Source organism: Solanum verrucosum, unplaced genomic scaffold, assembly GCF_900185275.1.
Source record: "Solanum verrucosum unplaced genomic scaffold, falcon-dt-bn FXZP01000273.1, whole genome shotgun sequence".
NCBI lineage: Eukaryota > Viridiplantae > Streptophyta > Magnoliopsida > Solanales > Solanaceae > Solanum > Solanum verrucosum.
Genome location: NW_026020163.1, coordinates 428,116 through 447,323, shown reverse-complemented (window position 1 = coordinate 447,323; position 19,208 = coordinate 428,116). Strand labels below are relative to the sequence as shown.

General features: G+C 36.5%; 1 protein-coding gene across 1 annotated transcript; it reads left to right on the top strand.

The window, feature by feature from the left end:
* Nucleotides 1-6,326: 6,326 nt before the first annotated feature.
* Nucleotides 6,327-18,236, top strand: LOC125828433 (uncharacterized). Its single transcript, XM_049507726.1, has 9 exons — nt 6,327-6,960; nt 7,249-7,392; nt 7,681-8,112; nt 8,464-8,842; nt 8,987-9,706; nt 9,851-10,138; nt 10,283-10,704; nt 10,993-16,618; nt 16,763-18,236. Exons 1-9 carry the CDS (start codon nt 6,327-6,329, stop codon nt 18,234-18,236), a joined length of 10,119 nt encoding a protein of 3,372 aa, XP_049363683.1.
* Nucleotides 18,237-19,208: the final 972 nt, after the last annotated feature.

Genomic DNA, 19,208 nt, shown 5'->3' with positions numbered 1-19,208 from the left:
AAGATATTTGGATTACAGTGAGGAGCTGGTGTCCTGGAAGAAGAAGTCATGGCAAGATTGATTGAGCTAGAAGAGCTAGAAATCTTTCAATAACAGAAACTGCAACTTACGGCTTTTTGTTCCTTTATTAACTTTAGGAAATGTAATATTATGAATATTGATGATATATCAAGTTATGTAATGATTTAATGTATTCAATGAATATTGTCGCCATTGTACTAAAAAAGAAAACGAATATAATGTGTATCCCTGAAGAGACATTCCATTGAAAAAATGAAGTGAATTTTTACGTTATGGTGATATTTCAAGTAGGAAAAATGAAACAGCAGATAGTTAATTTGTGTTTGGATAAACAACTTAGTTCATGAGGTAGAATACTCACACACTTAATAGTTGAGGTATACTAAAAATCGGGATATTTTAGGTGTGTTTTTGACCTTTCACTCTTTTTGTTTTGTAAAATTTCTGAATGGAAGAGGTAAGTTAGTCATGTATACGAGTTTATATGCTTTGAATAAAGTGTATTTCTATCAATTTTCAGCTGAATGCCTCTCAAAGTGAGAGAATCTTTCCATTATATAGAGAAAATAAAGATTACACATCCCTAAGGATCCGCCATTCCTATCCCTAAAGATCAGCTATTCTATCTATACAAATATGCCATTGAATCCCTCTAAATCTGCCTTGCTATCCCTCCAAATCAGCTATTCTATCACAATATTTATTCATATGATTCTACAACAAATGTATTTGATCATGCTAATTTATATCACTATATAATTACATTAATATCTACAATCATTTAGTTGTCTATCATGCTAACATCCCCCCTCAAATTGATGATGGTGGATCAAGAAGCATCAATTTGCTTACTAGAAACTGATGGCGTTGCCGTGCCATGGATTTTGTAAACGCATCAGCTATTTGAAGATTAGTGGACACATGTGGAAGAGTAATGACTCCTTTATCTACAGCTTCTCGTATATAATGACAATCCACTTCGATGTGTTTGGTCCTCTCATGAAAAATTGGATTAGTAACAATCTGAATGGCACTTGTATTGTCAGCGTGGAGAGGAGTAGGTTGAGATTGGGGAAATCCAATCTCAGCAAGTAATCCACGAAGCCATACAACCTCGGAGCAAGCAGTAGACATGGATCGATATTCAGCCTCTGTTGAAGATTTTGACACACGATCTTGCTTTTTACTCTTCCAAGATATCAATGACTCTCCAAGAAACATGCACCAACCAGACACTGAACGACGAGTATCAGAACATCCCGTTCAATCAGAATCACTATAAGCATTAAGACAAATAGGGAAACCACTTAGAAAGAACAATCCACGAGTAGATGTTCCTAGAAAGTATCGAATGATGCGACGAACAACCACCAAGTGGAGATGACGGGGAGCTTGCATAAATTGACTAACTTGTTGAACTGCAAAAGAGATATCAGGCCGAGTAATAGTAAGGTAATTTAGACTCCCAACTAATTGTCGAAATATAGTTGGATCGGGAAGAAGATTGCCTTCCTCACGACGATACTTGACATTCATTTCCAGTGGAGTATCTACGGAGGAGGAAACTTGAAGACCAGCCAAAGAAATCAGATCCTGAGTATATTTGTGTTGGTTTAGAAATACACCTGAAGCAACATTATGAACTTCCAAACCCAAAAAATAAGTAAGAGTACCAAGATCTTTCATATGAAAAGAATCTTTAAGTTGTTGTTGGAGGCAAGTGATTAGTGAAGAATCACTTCCTGTGATAATAATGTCATCTACATACACCAAAAGAACAACACAACTTGTAGATGTTTTCCGAAGAAACAAAAATGAGTCATATTTGCTCTGCTCAAAAGAAAATTGTAGCAAAGTAGACCGGAACTTATCAAACCAAGCTTTTGGAGCTTGTTTTAATCCATACAAAGACCGCTTCAACTTGCATACATCTTATGTAGGCGATGAGAACAAACCAGGTGGAGGTTTCATATAAATATCTTCTTTAAGATCACCATGGAGAAAAACATTTTTGACATCCATTTGATAAAGAGACCGGTTTTGTGAAGCAGCAATGGCAATAATAGTTCGTACCGTAGTCATTTTGGCTACGGGTGCAAAAGTCTCCTCATAGTCCACCCCATACTCTTGTCTGTTACCAAGAACAACCAATCGAGCTTTGTACCGATCAAGAGTTCCATCAAAATGAAGTTTGATTGAATAAGCCCACTTACATCCAATAGGGCGGACATTGAAGGACATGAAACAATGTCCCATGTGTCATTTTCTTTAACAGCCAAAAGTTCTTCCTCCATTGCTTTCTGCCAACATTCATGCTTGGAAGCTTATGAGTAACAAGATGGAACAGATATGTTGGATAAAGTAGAGGAAAAGCCATACCAATTGGGAGTACGAGATACTCTTGTAGATCGCTGAGTAGGCTCAAGAGGACTAGATCTTGAAGAATTCTCAGATTCTAGTTGTGGTGCAGTTTCAGGCGGCGGATCAGTGTCGGGATAGGGTAAAGTTGGCCGACGTCGTTCATACACAAATCCAGGTTTGAACCTCTTAAAAGAAGATGATAAATCCTCAAAAGTAGGAAGAAGAGGAGAAACAGAAGATGAATCTACAATCGTAGGAAAGAAATACGTATTCTCAAAGAAAACAACATTTCTAGAAATACGAAATTTGTGAGAACATGGATCATAACAAATAAAACTTTTTTGTGAAGTACTATAACCCATAAAAGCACATTTAGTAGATTGTACAGAAAGTTTATTGCGTTGCGAAGGAGGCAAATGCACGAAACAAACACAACCAAATGTATGACAATCACTATAGTTAGGATTTTGGTGATAAAGACGAAAATATGGAGACTCAAGATTTAGCACTTTAGATGGCAATCTATTAATTAAATAGACAGCAGTAGACAAAGCTTCCACCCAATATTTAGATGGTACAAATGACTCAATCAATAAAGTACGAGTGACATCTAAAAGATGTCGATTTTTTCGCTCAGCAACTCCATTTTGTTGTGGTGTATATGGGCAAGAGTGTTGTGAGACAATCCCTTTGTTAAGCAAGAATTTTTTGAATTCATAAGACATATATTCTCCACCAAAATCAGATCTTAATAATTTGATGCATGTAGAAAATTGAGTCTCAATGTAAGCCAAAAATGTCTTGAACATGGAAGATACCTCAGATTTGGATCGAAGAAAATACACCCATGTAAACCGACTATAATCGTCTATGAATGTCACAAAGTATTTGAAATGAGCAGGAGAAATAATTGATGAAATTCCCCAAACATCACTATGAATGACATCAAAACACTTTGTAGCACGACTACCAAAATTAGGAAAAGGAAGAGTTTTACTTTTGCCTAATTTACAAGTAGAACAATCAATGGAAGCAACTGAAAATTTATTTTTATTTTCCAATAAACCAGAATTTGATAAATGAGACAACACAACAGAATTTGGATGTCCTAGACGCTTATGCCAAACCTCAGTTTTACTAGCAGTAGAAGTACAAGCAAAAGATAGAACATGAGGAATGGAAAAGTGTATTGGAAACAATCGTCCAACTTTAGGCCCCTTCGCGATTATCGTCCCCGACACCTGATCCTGGACAAGACAACCATTACAAGAAAAATTCACATCACAATTGTTATCTACCAATTGTCCAACTGAAATAAGACTAGTTGAGAGCTTTGGTGAAACAGAAACATTCTTGAAAGTTGGAGTAATGTCCCCAACCTTGGTAATGGGTAAATTACTACCATTGGCAATCTGTATTTGTGATGGACCTTGATACTTACGAACATTTTTTAGGATGCTCGTTGAGTTGTTCATATGATTGGAAGCACCTAAATCAACAATCCAAAAATTAGATGTAGCATCATTACCTTGTAATCCCAATACTGAAAAGGCTGACACGATCAGTTGTACCATTTCAGGAGTAAGAACTTGTCCTGAAGATGAGTTATCATCAGTGGAACCATTTATCCTAGCTTGAAAAGCATTGATCCTATGATTTTGAGGGCGCGTGGGACACTCTTTGATAATGTGTCCTTGTTGTTTACAATAATTACAGAACTTCTTGCTACAATTGCTAGCAATATGACCATATTCCTTGCAACTGTAGCATTGAGTTCTACTCATTTCCCTGCCCTTTCCTTTACCTTGAGCAGCAAATGCAACAGTGACATCATTTTCTTTCTTAAAAGCATTTTGTGTGACAAGACGTTTCTCTTCATGAAGTAATTCCCTAAAGCAAACATCCAAAGAGGGAGACGGATCACGATTCATCAAGTTAGAGCGAACACTCTCAAAGTCAGAGCGTAATTTCATCAAAAATTGGTCTCGCTTGCTTTGCTCATGAACTGGCTGAATCACTGATAGGGATTCAGTAGGTATTTTGGCATAGACAATATTTGTAAATTCAGCCCATAAGTTTTGAAATCCAGAAAAATAATCCTGAACAGAAAGACCTCCTTGAGAGTAATTAGCAATTTCATACTCCAACTGAAAGCGTCTTGCGGTATTATCTTGGTTGTAAACCTTTTGTAAGTAATCCCACATGGCCTTAGCTGTCTTGTATGGCCTGAGATTAAGAACAATAAGAGGGTCAATTGACCCTAGAATCCATGTCATCACCCGAGCATCTTTAATCTTCCATTCACCTAGCTTTGTTACATCAGTAGGAGTAGGATCGCTTCCATCTATATGGCCCCATAGTTCTTTGCCGGTGACAAACAACTGAAATTGAAACTCCCAAGAAGAAGAATTTTTTCCAGTGAAACGAATACTGAAGGATTCAAAGTGATGTGAATTCATGCTTTTGAATAGCTATAAAACTACAAAGACTCAAGAAAGAAACTAGAATGACCAAGAACAAAATTCCCAGGAGGGAGCCAAAAACCAAGATTTTCAAAAAAATTAAAAGGAACCACAAATGACTCTATGAAACAAGACAGCCAAGAGAAGGCTCTAATACCATGTCAATTTTCAGCTGAATGCCTCTTAAAGTGAGAGAGTCTTTCCATTATATAGAGAAAATAAAGATTACACATCCCTAAGGATCCGCCATTCCTATCCCTAAAGATCAGCTATTCTATCTATACAAATCTGCCATTGAATCTCTCTAAATCTCCCTTGCTATCCCTCCAAATCAGCTATTCTATCACAATATTTATTCATATGATTCTACAACAAACGTATATGATCATGCTAATTTATATCACTATATAATTACATTAATATATACAATCATTTAGTTGTATATCATGCTAACAATTTCATCATCCATTCTCTACCGATTATATGTAGTATGTTTCAAGATTTCAACTGGAAATCTGAAATGGCTCGCGAGAATCATTGAAGAATTGGAACACAAAATTATTATGCAGAGGAAAGAAGAAGAAGCAAATTAATGTATTATTCAACGAAGAAGTTTATGCATTTCTTTTTAATCTTGTTTTCTTTTTTAGGGAATTTATTTTCTATATGATAGTCTTTTTTACTTGAAAAAAGATGTGTAGCACATGGATAAAAAAAGGAAGAGAAACAAAAAAAAAACTAGCCTTGACAATGACAGATTTTGTCTAATAAAATATGAACAGACAAAGTGTGAATACGACTATATAAAATAAAATATGATGATTATTTCAACATTAACCAAAATAATTCCTTATTGGTTTAAAATTTATATATTGACTCTGATATTAAAAAAAGGCAATGGGTCGGTTCACTCTCTCAAATGGGTCAAATCATTGTGGTGGGTTGTTAAAAATGGATAGTATATTACCAATAGTTGAGTAACCATATGAGAAATTAATAACTTCTGCTACATGAATTTTCATAACTTGGGTGTTACCTAAACTCATTTCAATCTAGTACAAAGTTTATTAGAAATAGTAATACAGTGTAGAAATTCATTTATCTAAGATTGAATACGTCTACTACATTAGAGGTGAAAAATGAGAACCAAACATATATACATCATAAACCATGTGATCTTGTCTGATAACACAACAAAATTATTTGGTTAAGTCCTTGTCTGAATTAAAATTTATTTTCTGTATGATAGCTTTGTAGGTGTATAACATGCATAAAAAAAGAAGAAGACAAAAAAGAACAACTCAAAATTTAACTTTTGCATTGACTTGAGAATGCATGACAATATTTTCTTTGATATAATATGAACATAAAGAGAGAGAGATCAGCTGAAATTTGGTCTTTAACGATAAGTTAGGTACAATATAAAATCCTATGAACCCTCCACAATTAGTTAATTGAAATCCAAAATAATAAACTCAAAATATGATGATGATTCCAAGCAAAATATTCTCTCTACTTCAGTTTTTCACTCTTTTATATCTCCTTACAGTTACTTTTGCTTCCGTCGAGGAAGCAACTTCCCTCCTGAAATGGAAAGCAACTTTCAAGAATCAGAACAACTCCTTATTAGCTTCATGGACACCAAGTTCTAACTCATGCAGGGATTGGTATGGAGTTATATGCTTTAACGGTAGGGTAAACAAGTTGAATATTTCAAATACTAGTGTAATTGGTACACTAGATGACTTTCCATTTTCATCTCTTCCTTTTCTTGAGTATCTTGATCTTAGCATGAACAACTTCTCCGGCATCATTCCACCTGAAATTGGTAAACTCATTAGTCTTATCTGTTTTGATCTATCAAGTAATCAGATTTCAGGCACAGTCCCACCACAAATCGGCTCACTAGCCAAGCTTCAAATCCTCCATATGTTTGACAACCATTTAAATGGTTTCATTCCTGAAGAAATAGGTCATCTAAGGTCTCTTACTAAGCTAGATTTAAGTTCTAACACTCTTGATGGTTCTATTCCAACTTCACTGGGGAATTTGAACAACTTATCCCTTTTAAATCTGTATGAAAATCAGCTTTCTGGCTCCATACCTGAAGAAATAGGTAACTTAAGGTCACTTACTAAGCTAGTTTTGTACAAGAACTCACTTAATGGTTCTATTCCTGCTTCATTGGGGAAATTGAACAACTTGTCTATTATGTATATTAATGATAATTACCTTTCTGGCTCCATTCCTGCAGAAATAGGTAACCTAAGGTTACTTACTACGTTAAGTTTGTGGAATAACTCTCTTAATGGTTCTATTCCAGCTTCATTGAGGAATTTGAACAACTTGTCCCTTTTGTATATCAATAATAATCACCTTTCTGGTTCCATTCCTGAAGAAATAGGTTACCTAAGGTCTCTTACTCAGATAGATTTGGGTACTAACTCTCTTAATGGTTCTATTCCGGCTTCATTGGGGAACTTGAACAACTTGTCCCTTTTGTATCTGCATGAAAATCAGCTTTCTGGCTCCATACCTGAAGAAATAGGTAACCTAAGGTCACTTACTAAACTAGTTTTGTACAAGAACTCACTTAATGGTTCTATTCCTGCTTCATTGGGGAAATTGAACAACTTGTCTATTTTGTATATTAATGATAATTACCTTTCTGGCTCCATTCCTGCAGAAATAGGTAACCTAAGGTTACTTGCTACGTTAAGTTTGTGGAATAACTCTCTTAACGGTTCTATTCCAGCTTCATTAAGGAATTTGAACAACTTGTCCCTTTTGTATATCAATAATAATCACCTTTCTGGTTCCATTCCTGAAGAAATAGGTTACCTAAGGTCTCTTACTCAGATAGATTTGGGTACTAACTCTCTTAATGGTTCTATTCCGGCTTCATTGGGGAACTTGAACAACTTGTCCCTTTTGTATCTGCATGAAAATCAGCTTTCTGGCTCCATACCTGAAGAAATAGGTAACCTAAGGTCACTTACTAAACTAGTTTTGTACAAGAACTCACTTAATGGTTCTATTCCTGCTTCATTGGGAAATTTGAACAATTTGTCCCTTTTGTATATTAATGAAAATCAGCTTTCTGGCTCCATTCCTGAAGAAATAGGTTACCTAAGGTCTCTTACTCAAATATATTTGGGCACTAACTCTCTTAATGGTTCTATTCCGCCTTCATTGGGGAACTTGAACAGCTTGACTATTTTGTCTCTGCATGAAAATCAGCTTTCTGGCTCTATTCCTAAAGAAATAGGTTACCTAAGGTCTCTTACTCAAATATATTTGGGCACTAACTCTCTTAATGGTTCTATTCCGCCTTCATTGGGGAACTTGAACAACTTGACTATTTTCTCTCTGCATGAAAATCAGCTTTCTGGCTCCATACCTGAAGAAATAGGTTACATGAGGTCTCTTACTAAGCTGGATTTGAGTTCTAACTCTCTTAATGGTTCTATTCCTTCTTCATTGGGGAATTTGAAAAACCTTTCTATTATGTATCTTCCTCGTAATCACCTTTCTAGGTCCATTCCTGAAGAAATCGGTTATCTAAGGTCTCTTACTGAGCTACATTTGGGCATGAACTCTCTTAATGGTTCTATTCCAGCTTCATTTGGGAACTTGAACAACTTGTCCCTTTTGTATATCAATAATAATCACCTTTTTGGTTCCATTCCTGAAGAAATAGGTTACCTAAGGTCTCTTACTCAGATAGATTTGGGTACTAACTCTCTTAATGGTTTTATTCCGGCTTCATTGGGGAACTTGAACAATTTGTCCCTTTTGTATCTGCATGAAAATCAGCTTTCTGGCTCCATACCTGAAGAAATAGGTAACCTAAGGTCACTTACTAAACTAGTTTTGTACAAGAACTCACTTAATGGTTCTATTCCTGCTTCATTGGGAAATTTGAACAATTTGACCCTTTTGTATATTAATGAAAATCAGCTTTCTGGCTCCATTCCTGAAGAAATAGGTTACCTAAGGTCTCTTACTCAAATATATTTGGGCACTAACTCTCTTAATGGTTCTATTCCGCCTTCATTGGGGAACTTGAACAGTTTGACTATTTTGTCTCTGCATGAAAATCAGCTTTCTGGCTCCATACCTGAAGAAATAGGTTACATGAGGTCTCTTACTAAGCTGGATTTGAGTTCTAACTCTCTTAATGGTTCTATTCCTTCTTCATTGGGGAATTTGAAAAACCTGTCTATTATGTATCTTCCTCGTAATCACCTTTCTGGGTCCATTCCTGAAGAAATCGGTTATCTAAGGTCTCTTACTGAGCTACATTTGGGCATGAACTCTCTTAATGGTTCTATTCCAGCTTCATTTGGGAATTTGAACAACTTGTCCCTTTTGTATATCAATAATAATCACCTTTCTGGTTCCATTCCTGAAGAAATAGGTTACCTAAGGTCTCTTACTCAGATAGATTTGGGTACTAACTCTCTTAATGGTTCTATTCCGGCTTCATTGGGGAACTTGAACAACTTGTCCCTTTTGTATCTGCATGAAAATCAGCTTTCTGGCTCCATACCTGAAGAAATAGGTAACCTAAGGTCACTTACTAAACTAGTTTTGTACAAGAACTCACTTAATGGTTCTATTCCTGCTTCATTGGGAAATTTGAACAATTTGTCCCTTTTGTATATTAATGAAAATCAGCTTTCTGGCTCCATTCCTGAAGAAATAGGTTACCTAAGGTCTCTTACTCAAATATATTTGGGCACTAACTCTCTTAATGGTACTATTCCGCCTTCATTGGGGAACTTGAACAGCTTGACTACTTTGTCTCTGCATGAAAATCAGCTTTCTGGCTCCATTCCTGAAGAAATAGGTTACCTAAGGTCTCTTACTCAAATATATTTGGGCACTAACTCTCTTAATGGTTCTATTCCGTCTTCATTGGGGAACTTGAACAGCTTGACTATTTTGTCTCTGCATGAAAATCAGCTTGCTGGCTCCACACCTGAAGAAATAGGTTACATGAGGTCTCTTACTAAGCTGGATTTCAGTTCTAACTCTCTTAATGGTTCTATTCCTTCTTCATTGGGGAATTTGAAAAACCTTTCTATTATGTATCTTCCTCGTAATCACCTTTCTGGGTCCATTCCTGAAGAAATCGGTTACCTAAGGTCACTTACTAAACTAGTTTTGTACAAGAACTCACTTAATGGTTCTATTCCTGCTTCATTGGGAAATTTGAACAATTTGACCCTTTTGTATATTAATGAAAATCAGCTTTCTGGCTCCATTCCTGAAGAAATAGGTTACCTAAGGTCTCTTACTCAAATATATTTGGGCACTAACTCTCTTAATGGTTCTATTCCGCCTTCATTGGGGAACTTGAACAGCTTGACTATTTTGTCTCTGCATGAAAATCAGCTTGCTGGCTCCACACCTGAAGAAATAGGTTACATGAGGTCTCTTACTAAGCTGGATTTGAGTTCTAACTCTCTTAATGGTTCTATTCCTTCTTCATTGGGGAATTTGAAAAACCTTTCTATTATGTATCTTCCTCGTAATCACCTTTCTGGGTCCATTCCTGAAGAAATCGGTTATCTAAGGTCTCTTACTGAGCTACATTTGGGCATGAACTCTCTTAATGGTTCTATTCCAGCTTCATTTGGGAATTTGAACAACTTGTCCCTTTTGTATATCAATAATAATCACCTTTCTGGTTCCATTCCTGAAGAAATAGGTTACCTAAGGTCTCTTACTCAGATAGATTTGGGTACTAACTCTCTTAATGGTTCTATTCCGGCTTCATTGGGGAACTTGAACAACTTGTCCCTTTTGTATCTGCATGAAAATCAGCTTTCTGGCTCCATACCTGAAGAAATAGGTAACCTAAGGTCACTTACTAAACTAGTTTTGTACAAGAACTCACTTAATGGTTCTATTCCTGCTTCATTGGGAAATTTGAACAATTTGTCCCTTTTGTATATTAATGAAAATCAGCTTTCTGGCTCCATTCCTGAAGAAATATGTTACCTAAGGTCACTTACTAAACTAGTTTTGTACAAGAACTCACTTAATGGTTCTATTCCTGCTTCATTGGGAAATTTGAACAATTTGACCCTTTTGTATATTAATGAAAATCAGCTTTCTGGCTCCATTCCTGAAGAAATAGGTTACCTAAGGTCTCTTACTCAAATATATTTGGGCACTAACTCTCTTAATGGTTCTATTCCGCCTTCATTGGGGAACTTGAACAGCTTGACTATTTTGTCTCTGCATGAAAATCAGCTTGCTGGCTCCACACCTGAAGAAATAGGTTACATGAGGTCTCTTACTAAGCTGGATTTGAGTTCTAACTCTCTTAATGGTTCTATTCCTTCTTCATTGGGGAATTTGAAAAACCTTTCTATTATGTATCTTCCTCGTAATCACCTTTCTGGGTCCATTCCTGAAGAAATCGGTTATCTAAGGTCTCTTACTGAGCTACATTTGGGCATGAACTCTCTTAATGGTTCTATTCCAGCTTCATTTGGGAATTTGAACAACTTGTCCCTTTTGTATATCAATAATAATCACCTTTCTGGTTCCATTCCTGAAGAAATAGGTTACCTAAGGTCTCTTACTCAGATAGATTTGGGTACTAACTCTCTTAATGGTTCTATTCCGGCTTCATTGGGGAACTTGAACAACTTGTCCCTTTTGTATCTGCATGAAAATCAGCTTTCTGGCTCCATACCTGAAGAAATAGGTAACCTAAGGTCACTTACTAAACTAGTTTTGTACAAGAACTCACTTAATGGTTCTATTCCTGCTTCATTGGGAAATTTGAACAATTTGTCCCTTTTGTATATTAATGAAAATCAGCTTTCTGGCTCCATTCCTGAAGAAATATGTTACCTAAGGTCACTTACTAAACTAGTTTTGTACAAGAACTCACTTAATGGTTCTATTCCTGCTTCATTGGGAAATTTGAACAATTTGACCCTTTTGTATATTAATGAAAATCAGCTTTCTGGCTCCATTCCTGAAGAAATAGGTTACCTAAGGTCTCTTACTCAAATATATTTGGGCACTAACTCTCTTAATGGTTCTATTCCGCCTTCATTGGGGAACTTGAACAGCTTGACTATTTTGTCTCTGCATGAAAATCAGCTTGCTGGCTCCACACCTGAAGAAATAGGTTACATGAGGTCTCTTACTAAGCTGGATTTGAGTTCTAACTCTCGTAATGGTTCTATTCCTTCTTCATTGGGGAATTTGAAAAACCTTTCTATTATGTATCTTCCTCGTAATCACCTTTCTGGGTCCATTCCTGAAGAAATCGGTTATCTAAGGTCTCTTACTGAGCTACATTTGGGCATGAACTCTCTTAATGGTTCTATTCCAGCTTCATTTGGGAATTTGAACAACTTGTCCCTTTTGTATATCAATAATAATCACCTTTCTGGTTCCATTCCTGAAGAAATAGGTTACCTAAGGTCTCTTACTCAGATAGATTTGGGTACTAACTCTCTTAATGGTTCTATTCCGGCTTCATTGGGGAACTTGAACAACTTGTCCCTTTTGTATCTGCATGAAAATCAGCTTTCTGGCTCCATACCTGAAGAAATAGGTAACCTAAGGTCACTTACTAAACTAGTTTTGTACAAGAACTCACTTAATGGTTCTATTCCTGCTTCATTGGGAAATTTGAACAATTTGTCCCTTTTGTATATTAATGAAAATCAGCTTTCTGGCTCCATTCCTGAAGAAATAGGTTACCTAAGGTCTCTTACTCAAATATATTTGGGCACTAACTCTCTTAATGGTTCTATTCCGCCTTCATTGGGGAACTTGAACAGCTTGACTACTTTGTCTCTGCATGAAAATCAGCTTTCTGGCTCCATTCCTGAAGAAATAGGTTACCTAAGGTCTCTTACTCAAATATATTTGGGCACTAACTCTCTTAATGGTTCTATTCCGCCTTCATTGGGGAACTTGAACAGCTTGACTATTTTGTCTCTGCATGAAAATCAGCTTGCTGGCTCCACACCTGAAGAAATAGGTTACATGAGGTCTCTTACTAAGCTGGATTTGAGTTCTAACTCTCGTAATGGTTCTATTCCTTCTTCATTGGGGAATTTGAAAAACCTTTCTATTATGTATCTTCCTCGTAATCACCTTTCTGGGTCCATTCCTGAAGAAATCGGTTATCTAAGGTCTCTTACTGAGCTACATTTGGGCATGAACTCTCTTAATGGTTCTATTCCATCTTCATTTGGGAATTTGAACAACTTGTCCCTTTTGTATATCAATAATAATCACCTTTCTGGTTCCATTCCTGAAGAAATAGGTTACCTAAGGTCTCTTACTCAGATAGATTTGGGTACTAACTCTCTTAATGGTTCTATTCCGGCTTCATTGGGGAACTTGAACAACTTGTCCCTTTTGTATCTGCATGAAAATCAGCTTTCTGGCTCCATACCTGAAGAAATAGGTAACCTAAGGTCACTTACTAAACTAGTTTTGTACAAGAACTCACTTAATGGTTCTATTCCTGCTTCATTGGGAAATTTGAACAATTTGTCCCTTTTGTATATTAATGAAAATCAGCTTTCTGGCTCCATTCCTGAAGAAATAGGTTACCTAAGGTCTCTTACTCAAATATATTTGGGCACTAACTCTCTTAATGGTTCTATTCCGCCTTCATTGGGGAACTTGAACAGCTTGACTACTTTGTCTCTGCATGAAAATCAGCTTTCTGGCTCCATTCCTGAAGAAATAGGTTACCTAAGGTCTCTTACTCAAATATATTTGGGCACTAACTCTCTTAATGGTTCTATTCCGCCTTCATTGGGGAACTTGAACAGCTTGACTATTTTGTCTCTGCATGAAAATCAGCTTGCTGGCTCCACACCTGAAGAAATAGGTTACATGAGGTCTCTTACTAAGCTGGATTTGAGTTCTAACTCTCGTAATGGTTCTATTCCTTCTTCATTGGGGAATTTGAAAAACCTTTCTATTATGTATCTTCCTCGTAATCACCTTTCTGGGTCCATTCCTGAAGAAATCGGTTATCTAAGGTCTCTTACTGAGCTACATTTGGGCATGAACTCTCTTAATGGTTCTATTCCAGCTTCATTTGGGAATTTGAACAACTTGTCCCTTTTGTATATCAATAATAATCACCTTTCTGGTTCCATTCCTGAAGAAATAGGTTACCTAAGGTCTCTTACTCAGATAGATTTGGGTACTAACTCTCTTAATGGTTCTATTCCGGCTTCATTGGGGAACTTGAACAACTTGTCCCTTTTGTATCTGCATGAAAATCAGCTTTCTGGCTCCATACCTGAAGAAATAGGTAACCTAAGGTCACTTACTAAACTAGTTTTGTACAAGAACTCACTTAATGGTTCTATTCCTGCTTCATTGGGAAATTTGAACAATTTGTCCCTTTTGTATATTAATGAAAATCAGCTTTCTGGCTCCATTCCTGAAGAAATAGGTTACCTAAGGTCTCTTACTCAAATATATTTGGGCACTAACTCTCTTAATGGTTCTATTCCGCCTTCATTGGGGAACTTGAACAGCTTGACTACTTTGTCTCTGCATGAAAATCAGCTTTCTGGCTCCATTCCTGAAGAAATAGGTTACCTAAGGTCTCTTACTCAAATATATTTGGGCACTAACTCTCTTAATGGTTCTATTCCGCCTTCATTGGGGAACTTGAACAGCTTGACTATTTTGTCTCTGCATGAAAATCAGCTTGCTGGCTCCACACCTGAAGAAATAGGTTACATGAGGTCTCTTACTAAGCTGGATTTGAGTTCTAACTCTCGTAATGGTTCTATTCCTTCTTCATTGGGGAATTTGAAAAACCTTTCTATTATGTATCTTCCTCGTAATCACCTTTCTGGGTCCATTCCTGAAGAAATCGGTTATCTAAGGTCTCTTACTGAGCTACATTTGGGCATGAACTCTCTTAATGGTTCTATTCCATCTTCATTTGGGAATTTGAACAACTTGTCCCTTTTGTATATCAATAATAATCACCTTTCTGGTTCCATTCCTGAAGAAATAGGTTACCTAAGGTCTCTTACTCAGATAGATTTGGGTACTAACTCTCTTAATGGTTCTATTCCGGCTTCATTGGGGAACTTGAACAACTTGTCCCTTTTGTATCTGCATGAAAATCAGCTTTCTGGCTCCATACCTGAAGAAATAGGTAACCTAAGGTCACTTACTAAACTAGTTTTGTACAAGAACTCACTTAATGGTTCTATTCCTGCTTCATTGGGAAATTTGAACAATTTGTCCCTTTTGTATATTAATGAAAATCAGCTTTCTGGCTCCATTCCTGAAGAAATAGGTTACCTAAGGTCTCTTACTCAAATATATTTGGGCACTAACTCTCTTAATGGTTCTATTCCGCCTTCATTGGGGAACTTGAACAGCTTGACTACTTTGTCTCTGCATGAAAATCAGCTTTCTGGCTCCACACCTGAAGAAATAGGTTACCTAAGGTCTCTTACTCAAATATATTTGGGCACTAACTCTCTTAATGGTTCTATTCCGCCTTCATTGGGGAACTTGAACAGCTTGACTATTTTGTCTCTGCATGAAAATCAGCTTGCTGGCTCCACACCTGAAGAAATAGGTTACATGAGGTCTCTTACTAAGCTGGATTTGAGTTCTAACTCTCGTAATGGTTCTATTCCTTCTTCATTGGGGAATTTGAAAAACCTTTCTATTATGTATCTTCCTCGTAATCACCTTTCTGGGTCCATTCCTGAAGAAATCGGTTATCTAAGGTCTCTTACTGAGCTACATTTGGGCATGAACTCTCTTAATGGTTCTATTCCATCTTCATTTGGGAATTTGAACAACTTGTCCCTTTTGTATATCAATAATAATCACCTTTCTGGTTCCATTCCTGAAGAAATAGGTTACCTAAGGTCTCTTACTCAGATAGATTTGGGTACTAACTCTCTTAATGGTTCTATTCCGGCTTCATTGGGGAACTTGAACAACTTGTCCCTTTTGTATCTGCATGAAAATCAGCTTTCTGGCTCCATACCTGAAGAAATAGGTAACCTAAGGTCACTTACTAAACTAGTTTTGTACAAGAACTCACTTAATGGTTCTATTCCTGCTTCATTGGGAAATTTGAACAATTTGTCCCTTTTGTATATTAATGAAAATCAGCTTTCTGGCTCCATTCCTGAAGAAATAGGTTACCTAAGGTCTCTTACTCAAATATATTTGGGCACTAACTCTCTTAATGGCTCTATTCCGCCTTCATTGGGGAACTTGAACAGCTTGACTATTTTGTCTCTGCATGAAAATCAGCTTGCTGGCTCCACACCTGAAGAAATAGGTTACATGAGGTCTCTTACTAAGCTGGATTTGAGTTCTAACTCTCTTAATGGTTCTATTCCTTCTTCATTGGGGAATTTGAAAAACCTTTCTATTATGTATCTTCCTCGTAATCACCTTTCTGGGTCCATTTCTGAAGAAATCGGTTATCTAAGGTCTCTTACCGAGCTACATTTGGGCATGAACTCTCTTAATGGTTCTATTCCAGCTTCATTTGGGAATTTGAACAACTTGTCCCTTTTGTATATCAATAATAATCACCTTTCTGGTTCCATTCCTGAAGAAATCGGTTATCTAAGGTCTCTTACTGAGCTACATTTGGGCATGAACTCTCTTAATGGTTCTATTCCAGCTTCATTTGGGAATTTGAACAACTTGTCTATTTTGCATTTATATGAGAATCAACTTTCTGGCACCATTCCTGCAGAAATAGGTTACCTAAGGTCTCTTACTCAGCTGGATTTGAGTACTAACTCTCTTAATGGTTGTATTCCTGCTTCAATAGGGAATTTGAACAACTTGTCCTTTTTGTATACTAATGATAATCACCTTTTTGGATCCATTCCACCTAAAATTGGTGACCTAAGGTCTCTGACTGAGCTAGATTTGAGTACTAACTCTCTTAATGGTTCTATTCCCGCTTCATTTGGCAGTATGAGAAATTTGCAATGTTTGCTTCTCAATGCTAACAATCTCACTGAGGAGATTCCTTCATCTATGTGCAATTTCACATCACTGAATTTGTTGAATCTGAGGAGAAACAACTTGAAAGGAGAAATTCTGCCATGTTTTGGTAATATCAGTCCCCTCCAGTTTGTGATGATGTCACATAATAATCTCAGCGGAGAGCTCCCTTCGTCTATTTGCAATTTAAAATCACTACAAATTCTAGATTTGGGTAGAAACAGTCTAAAGGGAGCAATTCCGCAATGTTTTGGCAACATGAGTGGTCATCTTGAGGTTCTGGATATGCAACACAACAATCTTTCTGGAACTCTTCCAACGACTTTTAGAGCTGGAACATTTAGAAGCTTCAACTTGCATGGCAATAAAATAAAGGGGAAAATTCCCCAATCTTTGGTCAATTGCAAAGAAATGCAAGTTCTTGATTTAGGAGATAATCAGCTCAAGGACACATTCCCGATGTGGTTGGGAACTCTTCCTAAGTTGAGAGTTTTAAGCTTGAGATCGAATAAGCTGCATGGACCAATTAGAACTTTAAGAAGTGAAAACATTTTTCTTGAGCTTCGAATGTTGGATATCTCTTCCAATGCCTTCACGGAAAACTTACCGATGAGTCTGTTTCAACATTTAAAAGCCATGAGGACAATTGATCAAACGATGAATGCACCAAGTGATGAAGGAGATGAATATTACCAAGACTCGGTAGCTGTCGTAACAAAGGGATTGGAGCTTCAAGTTGTGAGAATCTTGTTTTTGTACACCACTATCGATTTTTCAAACAATAAGTTTGAAGGACATATTCCAAGTATTATGGGAGATCTCATTGCACTTCGCATGCTAAATATATCTCATAATGGATTGCAAGGTCATATACCGCCATCACTTGGAAGATTAACTTTGGTTGAATCACTGGATCTGTCAAGTAACCACCTTGTAGGAGAGATACCAGCACAATTTGCTTCTCTAACTTCTCTTGCAGTCTTAGATCTCTCCTACAATCATCTCGAAGGGTGCATTCCTCAAGGAAATCAATTTCATACCTTTGACAACAATTCATATGTAGGTAATGATGGATTACGTGGATTTCCACTTTCAAAAGGCTGTGGTAGTGATGGTAATGATTCAGAATCAGAGAAAACTGATACCGGATCTGAGCTTGATGAAGAAAGCAACTCTGAATTTCTGAATGATTTTTGGAAAGCTGCTCTTATGGGCTATGGAAGTGGACTTTGTATTGGATTATCCATTATATATATCATGATCTCAACTGGAAAACCGATATGGCTTGCAAGAATCATTGTGGAGCTGGAGCATAAAATTATGATGGGAAGAAGAAAGAAACAGCGAAAGCAAAGGAATTACAGAAGAAGCAAATAATCGCATGTAGAAGAGTTAAAAATTCAGGTATGCAGTTAAGTTCTAGTTTGAGCTTTAGATTATTGCAGCTAACTATATCTGAATATTTTCATATTAGTTATATCAGCAACTAATTGAATGCTCTACAAAGCTTATTTTTCTGTCCAAAATTAGTTGGAAGCTGTGATCCAATTATCTGGTTAGAGGCTTGGTTTAACAAGTAATTCTTCAAGTGTGAATCAACAGTAAAATTCGTCGGACTTAATAACTTTCTTCCAAATTGTAATTTAATTTTAGCATAAAATAAAAGACTTGACTTTCTTTGTGTAAATATAAACATCAGACAGTAAATAAACAAATTCAAACATGCAGGTGCTTGGAGAAGAATTTGTTGGAATGCTCATCAGAGATACAATAATATCAGAAACTACAGCTTTTGGTTTATAAGTAGGCTTTTTATTCTTCCTTTATTAAGTTCAGGAAATGTAATATTATGAATATTGATGATATATCAAGTTATGTAATGTTTTAATGTATTCAATGAATGAAGTTTATGAATTTCTTGGATTCCTATCTACTTACTGTACATTGCAAATGAATAATACTCACTTCACATAATCTAAGAGGGACTTAATTATGAATAAAACGTAGAACTTGAGAATGCATTATCCGTTGTCCCTAATATAATCGAGCTCGAGAAAGAAGTGAAGGCAGAGTGTTGGATGTCCCTGAAGCTAATTATATCAAGCCAACATACCAGCACCAGCAACGATACGAATGGAGGTTTTCTATCTCAGATTTCTAACACATGGGAAGAAATCACTAGTATTTTTGTGTCTCTACCGAGATTTGAACCCTACAGATCTCTTATGGTTTTCATCCACTTCATTGTCCGTTAAACCACACCCATATTAATTATCAGTATAGACTCAATAGTTTGTGGATAATTGTGTTCCAAACTTCCAATATCATTAATTGAGATCTTCATTTACA

Excerpts from the sequence above, each read along its gene's own strand:
- LOC125828433 (XM_049507726.1), top strand. The coding sequence starts at position 6,327 with ATGATGATGATTCCAAGCAAAATATTCTCTCTACTTCAGTTTTTCACT. Across the intron at positions 7,393-7,680 it reads CTCCATACCTGAAGAAATAG|GTTACCTAAGGTCTCTTACT; the intron begins GTAACCTAAGGT and ends CTGAAGAAATAG. Across the intron at positions 8,113-8,463 it reads CTCTATTCCTAAAGAAATAG|CTTCATTTGGGAACTTGAAC; the intron begins GTTACCTAAGGT and ends GTTCTATTCCAG.